This window comes from Diorhabda carinulata, chromosome 2 (assembly GCF_026250575.1).
Source record: "Diorhabda carinulata isolate Delta chromosome 2, icDioCari1.1, whole genome shotgun sequence".
Taxonomy (NCBI): Eukaryota; Metazoa; Arthropoda; class Insecta; order Coleoptera; family Chrysomelidae; genus Diorhabda; species Diorhabda carinulata.
Window position 1 is genome coordinate 20,539,747 of NC_079461.1, and position 11,265 is coordinate 20,551,011.

The 11,265-nt window shown below is 30.7% G+C and overlaps 1 protein-coding gene across 1 annotated transcript; it reads left to right on the forward strand.

Annotated features, from left to right (window-relative positions):
- The first annotated feature begins 425 nt into the window (after positions 1–425).
- Positions 426–11,031, forward strand: LOC130903675 (ninjurin-2-like). Its single transcript, XM_057815901.1, has 3 exons — positions 426–567; positions 7,351–7,683; positions 10,650–11,031. The coding sequence occupies exons 1-3, from the start codon at positions 519–521 to the stop codon at positions 10,952–10,954; spliced, it is 687 nt and encodes a 228-aa protein (XP_057671884.1). The 5' UTR covers positions 426–518; the 3' UTR covers positions 10,955–11,031.
- The last annotated feature ends 234 nt before the right edge of the window (positions 11,032–11,265 follow it).

Below are 11,265 nucleotides of genomic sequence, written 5' to 3' on the forward strand. Positions count from 1 at the left end.
ATCATTTAGTCTGGTTTTTTGCCCTCTTAAGCCTTATTTCTTTTTCTGATTTTGGCACCTGGGGATTACTTGTGAAAAGATATATAAGTCGATGACTAAATATGGCAATAAAAGAGTCATATATCAGCAAATTAATCAAAACAAGCCCAGTCAGACCCGATTTCTAATGACTTAATAACAATCGAAGAACATTAAATGTCTCACCAGATTCAGAATGTTGTAAAGAAGCATTAATTTTGAACCCCCTATCAGTTCCAGTTGCTTTAGTTTACGTTCTACAGTCACTATTATCAAACATCCAAAACCCACTCTATAAACAAGCTTGTTAAGAAAATAATCTTGAATCTATCCCTAATAATTTCCTTTATTATTTATTGTTATCTTCGTGATAAGAGAGGGAGGAAACAAAATATTTATAACGTACGAAATGTTATCATAATAACAGCTTTATTTTCCTTACCTACTAACGGCGTGGTTTCAATTCGATTTTGTGTGAAAGTGGTTTACATATCGTGAAAATGAGTAATAAAATTAATGATACAGATAATACGACAGAAGATGATGAAGGTAAACAACATATAGATGTTAGTTATAAAAGATTAAACTCAGGAATAGTTTCCGAAAAACATTTTCTATTAAATGTTATAGTGTCAAATCGTTTCAAAATCAAAATATCCTGTTTTGTTTTGTTAGTTTTTTGATTTTGTATTTCCAAGACCAAATTCTAGAAAATGTATGACCGCTGTGAACGTTGATCTCATTAACAAACACAATAAGCCTAGTTTGGTTCATAAAACCTTTAATTTGTCTATTTTTCAAATCCTTATTCAAATTTTTTAATCAAAACTTTGTTTTTCGTGGTAGCTACATTTAGAAATAAAAATATTTTCAAAATTTTGCATTGTGAATGGTTCAGTATCGAAGCTAATAGATCAGCTGTCTACTCTTTCAATTGTACGAATATACAGGGTGTATACAGACCTCCGGAGATATCACCTTTAAAAAGTGGTGACTGAAATTGAGTTTTCATTTTTTAAGTTTCGTAATACTTCGACATGAGAAGAAGTTTTGATATAAAATGAAGTAAGGGTTGCTAATATTGAAAAAATACCCGACGTTAGTCCTTAGCGAGTGCAAGTAAATTACAAAATTTGTAGCTTTGCTGAAATTTTGGGAAAAAAAATAAAATCTCGATTTTGTTTACCATCTAGTATCTAGTGATATCTCGGAAAGGAATGGACTGAGGAAATTTCGTTATAGGAAACACCCATTTTAAATTCATACGAGCAATCACCTGGAATTTATCGCATGAATTTAGAAACACCCTTATAAACGGTAGCTGAAAGTTATAAAATGCATATGTTTTAAAGTAGTAGCTCTTTTAGTTAATATTTTGTTTTTATATTCCTTTATTTTCGTGTTAGTACCGCTACTGTGTAATAAAAACGACCTCTACAAGGTTTCTGTGGTTACAAAAGTTGTCAACATATTTTTAATCTATTCATTTTGATTTTTATCGATAAAATTGTTAATCAAAACATCGATGTTGTTGGGTTTACAAAAATTTCTTTTGATCTCCGTCATCAATTTAAATTTACTTTATGGAAATAATTGAGAATGAGACTTCTGCTGAATGTATTTGTCCTTACATTAAGCACAGATCTTGATTTACACTCGTATAAGAATTATTTGAACAAGAAATTAAAACCACGACACTATCATAAACGGCGCTTCAAGTTTTGGGATTAAAAAAACTACAAAACATTTAAGAAATGATTCTATTTGTGTTCAAAGTAATATAGATCTATAATAATGCATTTTCGTAACCAAATACGCGTTGCAACCGTTCAAGACTTCGATGTTCATGATTAAAATACTGTTTAAACTCTCACACTCACAATTAAACTGTCTGACGCACATTTAGATAACCAAGTTATCGTCTTCAGAAACTGGAGATAAGTCAGCTTATATTAAGTCTCTGAAGACGTCAAATTTGTTATCAAATTAATTGCTAATAGTCCCAATTTGAAGGAAATAATTCCTGAGTTTCCTTGAAATCCTGAATCTAAACGTACAAGGTGTGGTTATAAGTAACGAGACTAGCGATGGTGCAGAAAAAGTAGACAATTCAGTGTAGCCGTGGCCGTTTACCATAAACCTAGAGCAAAGGATTGTTGTGTAATTTCACAAGTAACATGGAGAACTACATAATTTTTTGAAACAAATGTATGGCAATACATGATTGTCTCGTTCACGTGTTTTTGAGATGTTTAAGCGTTCTCAAGAAAGACGGGATTTTAAAGATGATTAATCAAGTTCGTTCCACGTCAAAAACGGTCGAAAAAGTCTTGTTGTGTTTGAATGTGTTTGGCAAATTTTGTTGCTACACTGGTGCCTCATTCCGCATTCTCTTTCAAAAGGTTTCTAGCCAAGTACAACTACCCAGTAACTTCTATCTCTTTATTAAGGTCAAATCTGTAGTAAAAAGATTTTAGTAAGAGGAAGCGGCAAGCGTCCTGAAGGAACTGAAAAAGAAAGAAAAAGACATTCTGTACCATTTAGAACTATGGAAGATTCGCATGGAGCTTTGTAGGGATAGATACCTCGTGAATAGCATTGAAATTAAATTTATTTTGTTGATTTTTCACAATTTTTAATATCAATATTGACTTTGTAAGCAAATCTTGCTAGTAGTTTGTTTCTATTAACAATTTTCCTGATAAAATTGATAAGTTTTATGAGTTTTTTGAGAGCCATTCAGGACGTATCAAAATACTTCTTCTTTATCAATACATTTCTTGACAATAGAAATAGTTTGATATACAAGAGAAGCCCTCTAAGCTTTCAATTTTTTGTTGTTAAATTAATTATCTCGAAAAAGGAAAAGATGTTGGTAGAGGAGATAACAACAAATGTAGGCTGTTCTCTTATCATCTTTCTAGTAGCCTTATAAAAACCCTCCTTTGTAAAACAAATTCTACCAGATTGTTTTTTCTTATCGCAGAAACTAATTTATACCAACACCAGTAGATCCTAGATATGTTTTATGTTGTGTTTTAATTATTTACACATTTCCAAGTTCTACTTTAAGTAGAAACTTTAACTGCCGACTGGGGTAATACTCTACAACTTTAGTGCCTTCCAAAAAGAGTGAATTACGTGTTTAAAACCACTGGATAAAAGTTTTTTTTTCTCGGTCTTTTATTCCTTGTTTTAGTTGCTAATAACTTCAACCCAAATAAAAAATATTGTCGTAACGGAAACTTTTGAAGTAGAAGTTTCAAAAAAGTTAGTAATTTTCTTGTGTCGTTATACCCTTATTTCATCGTATTTGGTTGATAATATAGAAGCTCATGAAAATAATTTCACAGTGAGTAAATTTAAAGGCATGAAATATGAACATGGTAATCAGTCAAAAAGAAGAAAAAACGTATATGTTGGATGGCTTTCAACTCTTTATCAATCATATGATATTCGATAAATTCTAAATTACTTATATTCATAAAATTATCACAGAAGCGTCTTAGGAAAGATGATGGTGAACGTTCTGGTCGGCCAATTGAGGTGGTTACCCCAGAAAACATAAAAAAAGTCCATAAATTTGTTATATCTAATCGTAAATTGAAATTGCTTGAGATAGCTGAGGCTCTCTCTGATGAAATGGGTGCCGCGTTTACTCACAGTCGATAAAAAACAACGTGTTGATGATTCAGAGAAGTGTTTGGACATTTTAACACGTAATAAATCAGATTTTTGGCGTCGATATGTGACAATGGATGGAACTTGGATCCATTTTACTCCGGAATCCAAACAACCATCATCTGATTGGACTACAATCGGTGAACCAAGTCCAAAGGCACAACTGTTAGCTGGAAAGGTAATGACTTCAGTATTTTGAGTTGCGCATGGAATATTGGAGAGACAATCAAAAGTGAAAACTAAATAGAGTTATTGGATAATTTGAATGCAAAAATCAAGGAAAAATGGCCATATATGTCGAAGAAAAAATCACTGTTTCACTAAGACAATACGCCGATTCACAATTCCATGTCAACGATGATTAAATTGAATGAATTGCTTTTTCATCTACCGTATAGTTCAGATCTAACCCCCAGTGACTACTGGGTATTCGCTGATCTCAAAAAAAGTAAGAAATTCAGTTCAAATGAAGAAGCAATTGCTGAAAGTGAAGTAAAATATAAATCCTTCTACAAGCACGACATCGAGTAGATAGAAAAGCCTTGGAATGATTATATTGTTCTTGAAAGAGATCAAATTGATGAATAAAATTGATTTTTGGTAAAAAAAATGTGTTTGTCTCAATCACAGGTTTACTAAATACCTATCAGTATGAAAATAGTTTTCTTCTAGAAATGATAATAATAAAAACTGGAAATACTTAGGAAATGTTAAACAGATAAATAGTTTCTTAAACATAGGTTTCAAATTCAATCAATTTTGTTTAATTTGTCTTAATCTATAGATATAAAGTTAGAAAAATAATTGAGAATTATAATAGCTAAAACAACAATCCTCTATTTTTTGGTACGAAAGAATTTTCACACGTGTATTTACGGATAAATTGTAATCTAGGTCAAACATAATCCATTTAGTATTTTCCCTTCCTTTTTGGATATTTTTAAGGCTGTACTGATAAATTCACTTATTTTTGGTATAGAAATTGTTTTAAAAACATGTACAACAACAAAAACCACTTACTAAGGAAAAAATAGGGATTTCCATTTAACCTGTATACTCAGAAATACTTTCGAAATCTTAAGTACCTTTAGAACTTTATCATTTTGTGAAACGTATCACAGGAAATGATTGAATTGGACGGAAGATTTATGACATTTATCAGTTTACAGTTATTGTCCCTAATCCTCCTCAGGTAATTTGTTGCAAGGGTAGATATTTATGCTCCAATGTACCTGTCGTTCAGTTGCTGTTTTGTCTCCGCAGATATCGTTTGAAATTGAACAAAGTTCAGAAGTGAAAAGCCAAGGAAATCAACATCAATCAAAGTAAGTTTCATTTTTTTTTAATAAACTATTCGATTTAGTTCTTTACCAAGTTACATTAGTTTTTTTAAGTTTTTAATTCACTCTTTAGATAGATATTTGCTTTAAACATTCATTAAAACATTCAAAAAAGTATTTGCTTGTATTAATTTCTTTTTCCGTAACCCAAATTAATTTGTATCACAAACTCGGCGTATTAAATTAAGGTTTTCAACTAGTAGAATGTTCCATAATTTATAACAAATCTATCGATTTATATATAATTTGTATTTTTAGACCACCTCAATCAAATATTCATTTTTTTTACGATAAGGATAAAGAGTTTTACACGGTGATTCACTTTACTAATGATTATGCCATTCAAAAGTCTCTGGTAAATAATCTGAGTTATTTTAGTTAAAATATGCACGTGGATCTACTAAAACAACTTTTTCAATTCTAGATTATATAGTTTTCGATTTCCTACCCCAAGATTTGAATCATTTACTAATTAATTCAGGTGTCTCTGACCAGTTTTTACGAATTTGTATTACATTGTAAATCTCTTACGAAAGACATTCAGTTGTTGAGAATTTTTTCTTAACAAAGCTTCACCAAGTTTCATAACTTATGCTTAGCAATTGATTGGATTGATTTTTCTGAGAATACGACTCTAAATTTTCGGATTTTCATGATAATATTATCAGGTGCTTCAATACAGTATTTCAAAAAGTACTTTTTCGTGATGATCTTTTTTCAACGTTTTTTTTAACGAATCATTGAGTTTCTTCCTTAGATCTGCAGATAGATTTGTGCTATTGTAAACTATAGTCAGTATTCAAAACAAAACTTCCTGCGGCATTGATGGGTTATCAATTAAGTTATTTTTAGATTTCCCTAAAGTGATGGATAAACTTTTTATAATCAACGAATTCTGTCTAATAACTATCATTCTATTGCATTATTTCTCACTCAATAATAAATATTTAACAAATGTTGACAAAGCCTTCGATTGTGTTGATAATAAAATTCTGCAGTTAGCAGTGGTGTACCTCAGGGTTCAGTTTTAGTCCCGATTCATTTTTTTGATATTTATTACTGATGTCACAGATGTACAAAGAAGTTTAACAACCTCTAAAGCTTTTTCAAATTCTCTTTCTCTGTTTAAACAAATTTTATTATTTTCAGATGTTGGGTTTACGTACTATTGGACTACTACTAACAACAATCGTCATTTTATTTAATTCAGTCCGGTCAGAAGTAGTTTCAGTGTCTTCTGAAGAATTGAAGTCATTGGAAGATCAATACCCAAGAGTTAAAATAAACGAAATAACACCGAGAAAACCAAAATCCGCTGTAGAACCACTCACGAGTCTCGAAACAACCGAAGAAACGTCATTATATTTATGGAATTATTGGCCGCTATCAACGTCTCTTTCGAATACTGCTTTACGAATTGGTACTTTTGTTTTGGGCGTCACCTTGACCACGTTATTTGTAATTTTCTATCCTATGTTGGCTTACAAGATCTGTTATTTAGTGGGAGTCTGCGAAAATTCTCTCGATTTTTATATAAATAAATTTATAGCAGAAAATTTGAATCAACGTAAACCGATACTTCAAAGAAACAAAAGATTAGTTGATGATTTTTATCCCATATTATTGTCGTTAGCCGAAGCTAATAAAAAATACGGTGACAATGACAAAAAAAACGCCACGTGACAATTTTTAGATTCAGCATAACAGTTTTTGCAATTTTGTACAATATATTAATCATTGTTAATATTTTATTGAATATTATTAGAATATTTTGTAAATTTATAATCAAATTTTTCATTTTGTATGAAAATATGATCGATATAAATAGTTATTAATAATATTTGATATAAATAAAGTGATATCAAGTCATTTGTATTTTATTTCATAGCACATCTTTGCTCTAAGTTTTCACTACACTTCTTTTGTGGTCAATATCGACTCCGAGACTAACCTCTTGTTATTTTTACTAATCTATCGTTTATCATTCGACTTACGAGTGTAGTACAAAAATAAACTGGAATTTTTGGATAGATACGCGAAAAATTAACGCTTGGCGCCCCATGAACAGAGAACGACGGCGCTTAGAATACCCGAGATACCTGTGCTGTACTGTACGCGATAATATTTAGCAAACTTTATGTGTCCCACTTTTTAAAAACGTTGCAAATTTAATAATTAAACATTTCAATGAAGACACTTTCCTTTTAGCGTGAAAATAGAATCCAAATAAACTTTTGGAGTATTTTCTTCGATCATATCCAAATTTCGTGATTTCTACCATCACTTATGTTTCTCACATTGTATTTTCCAGATATCCCAGATGAGAAAAATATACAAAAAAATAAAGTTGGTACATACGATGAAGAAGCAAAGGATAACAAACCGAAGAAAAGAATTAAGCTTCAATCTAAAATAATATTGGAAAATGAAGAAGATGGTGGAAAGAAGAATCAAGAGGAATTAGGCGGATTGCAAGAAGTGACTATTGACACCGAAGAAGGTGTAGACGAAATAGATGGAAAGAGGAGGAATAAGAAGCTGTTAAAAATGGAAGAAGACGAAGTTATTGATGTTGAAGCACAAGAAGATCAAGAAATTAAAAAGCCTGCTAATAGCTTCGCAGCTAAAAAAACTGTTGCACAAGGTAAAACTATTTATTTGTCTCATTACTATTTTTAAAGATTATTCCTAGGGTGTTATGTCATGTTACTCGTGGTCTTTTTTTCTTTCTCCTGACGTTATACTTTTCCAAATTGTTTTAAATGGAACTGAGTTATCCATACTTTGTAGGTGGCCTCATCAAACTAGTTATTTCCTTTCTATGTTTTCCTCTATAGGCTCAACTTTCAAGATACTCCAATTCTACTTTTGCATATTCTATTCTATTATTTAATTATAAATCTTGTTTCTACCAATATGATTCCGAGGAATTGGAAACCACTAGTTGAATACGATTGTTTTTTAAAGATAACGTAGCTGACTCATTTCAAGTTTAGTTTGCTACGGTGAACTTTCTACTTGTTATTTATGCGATCACACCTGGTTGATCTATTTTCAAAATAAATGGAAATATTGCGCGTCATTTTTTATTTTCTAAACGTCAAAGTGCCGAAAGGTAGAAAACTTTCATCCATCTTCGAAGTTGAATAGTTTAGAATGTATGTATGATACTTTATCTTGCATCTGAATATATCTATCTCATGTTTACAGATGAATAAATATTTTGAAAGAAAAAGAAAAAAAACTTCTTCACTACGGCATTTATTGAATATAAACTGTCATTAACAGCTTCAGTGATTGATACACTGAAATCAATTTTATTGGAAAAAGTCACCATATAAATCTTCAAATTTTGGCATTACTAAGAAGATTCTACAAACTTGTCAAAGGAAGAGGATTTCTTTATATAGCGAAAAGATCATCATTCTTAGAAGATTTAGAAAAAATAGAAGCACCGAGATAGCTTACTAATATCCTAATTCATAACCATAAATACCAAACGTATACAAATGATAACATACAAATAAATTTGTTGCTTTGGTTGAAAAAACTATAAAAATCGTTTTGAAATGAGAATTATTGAATTATTACGAACAGTAACAAACTGAAAATACAAGAAATGAGGTCACAGAAATTAAAAATGCCTCAAGAACATATCACAGCATGAATAAAAGAAAAGTCTCAAGAAATACTAAACTAAATGTTTATAAAACAATTTAGAGACCAAAATTGAATTCATTGAGTGAAAATATTTGATTTGGTTGGATCATTTATGAAGAATGGAAGATTCAAGACCAGTGAAGAGAATGTGAGAAGCAAAAGTAGGCAAAAACCAAAAAGACGCGACATGAGACAAAGTAATAGGCACTAGAATTGAGAAAAGAATAAAAAGCAAAAATAACAGCACTTAACAAAAAAATGCATCAATTTTGTATATAGCGAATAACTGTAAACTTAAACAACACACCACGTGAATTGTACGGAGCTGTACTTACTATAACAAGCGAAGATAATCTCAGTAAAATTAAATAAAAGATGAATTTATTGGTTACAACTGGAATGGGATGTTTCCTTTATATAATTTGTCCAGGTTTCACGAATTTTTTGTTATATATTTGTTTTTACACTACAACTACTTTCTATTGATTTTCAAAACCTCGTATCTGATTGTCACACCTTTGCAATTTTGTAGAGTATAACCTGAGATGTATTTGGCAAAAACATTGTTTCCTGGATAGCATCCCTTATGGACCTTTCTGGACTACAAAGTCTTTTAAAAACTTTTCGAGCATCAGTTGATAGATGTTGTCGTATTTTTCTGTTTGGCCTCTCTCTGTACTAGACATGTAACGAAACTGCAAATCGACTTGTTGATACTTGATCTTGAAGCCGTGATTGCTAAATACTTTATAATTAACAAAACATTTTATTCAAGAAGAATTTGGTTCACAGTTCTCAACTAACTACTGACTGTGGACTGGAAAGTACCTACATGATGATTATAGAAAAATATTTCGAAAAATGTATATTATTCTATTTACGTTCATTATTTTCTCAGTATAATTTGATTTAATAACCGATTTTATTCAGGAACTCCAAGGGACTCATTTTTTGTCTAATGTTGTTGTTCATCTATACTTTCAAACAATTCACTGATTCTGAAAATTAAATATAAACGACCAGTGGTAACAAATATATTCGAAACAGAATACAATTTGAAACAGAAAAACTAACAAACAAAATAGAAGATGATATTATGATGATAGCAAATTGGAGAAAAAGAAATAACTAAAATGGGGAAAATATGAGATTAAATTAATTGCTTTTACATTTTGTGGAAATCGACATCTTCAATGACTAGCAATTTCAACGCTAAGCGGTTCAGATGTTGTTGGATCTCTTCAGAATGATATTTCGAGCCGTAGTCACTCAAAAATTGACAAATGACGTATATAAAAATGTGTGCTGATACGTATCAAACAGAATGTATAAACAATGCATAAATTGTTTTGAGATTTGTTTCAATACATAATTAGAAAAATTTTTAGAACGAAATATAATTATCATTTCAGTACTTTTTGTTTAATAGTATATACTTATTTCAGCCTTGAAAATAATTTCAAACTTTGCGAAAAATCGATTCAGTATAAGCTGAAAAGTCTCTTTAAAGTGTTTTAGCCAAGATGTAAATTTCTGAAATTGAATATAAGAAGACAATTAACATCTGAATAGATTTTTTTTGGAAACAATAGAGTCTGTCCAATTAACAGCGACAACTTTTTAAAAATCCAATTAAGACGCAGAAAATTTTAGGTTAGAAGTGAGATCTGAAAGAAAATAAGTTGAAAAGATTGCGTTGACAAATCCCGCAATTAATCCAATTATTTTTCTTAATTATCTTTCAGAAAAAGTATTATAGTTAAAAATGTAAATGTAGCAACAGCGCGGCTAGTTGGAATGTTGAGTGAAGCCTCGAAAAAAGTCGAAAATACACGACAAAAACAAACAACGCATGCATTCGAATAAATTGTAGGGGAGTTTCTACTTGACGATTTTTGAAAACTTTTTCTTGTTTTGTTGTAATGATACCTATAATTCAAATTCTTTTAGGTATGATGGATATTGCTCTGATAACAGCAAACGCTAACCAGCTTCGTTATATGGTGGAATATAATCAACACAGTTCCACGTTTTATATCAATGTTATCCTTATAACATTATCTCTTATCCTTCAGCTAGCTATAGGTATCACTCTCATATATAAAGGATGGTTTTATATACAAGGAAAATCGAAAAGTGTCGCTGCTAAGAGATTGAACATTTATGTTACTGCTGGAATATTCGCCATTACTATTATAAATGTTTTCATAGCTAGTTTTACCGTTACAGGACCTCCTCCGAAAGAAGAAGATTGAGAATTAATGTTCCACGTTAAATTTTTAATTGTATTCTGATTATATACGTTTGAAAAATAAATTACATCTGAAACTCATTATCCAGAATCCCGTATTCCTTCAGATTAATTAAGGACGATCTTTTCCTTTTTTCCAATCTGGGAATCTCCACAAATTTGACAAATAAAATCAGTTGAATCGTGTCGAAGCCCATTTGTCGACATAAGACCGCGCTAAACCTGATTTAATCCTTTAATTGCTTTCGAACGGGCTCAAAAGCCCTTCGAAATAAACGGCCTATCGAAGTCTCGTCCTTTGTCCTTAAGATGTTT

Excerpts from the sequence above, each read along its gene's own strand:
- LOC130903675 (XM_057815901.1), top strand. The coding sequence starts at position 519 with ATGAGTAATAAAATTAATGATACAGATAATACGACAGAAGATGATGAA. Across the intron at positions 568-7,350 it reads TACGACAGAAGATGATGAAG|ATATCCCAGATGAGAAAAAT; the intron begins GTAAACAACATA and ends TGTATTTTCCAG. Across the intron at positions 7,684-10,649 it reads TAAAAAAACTGTTGCACAAG|GTATGATGGATATTGCTCTG; the intron begins GTAAAACTATTT and ends AAATTCTTTTAG.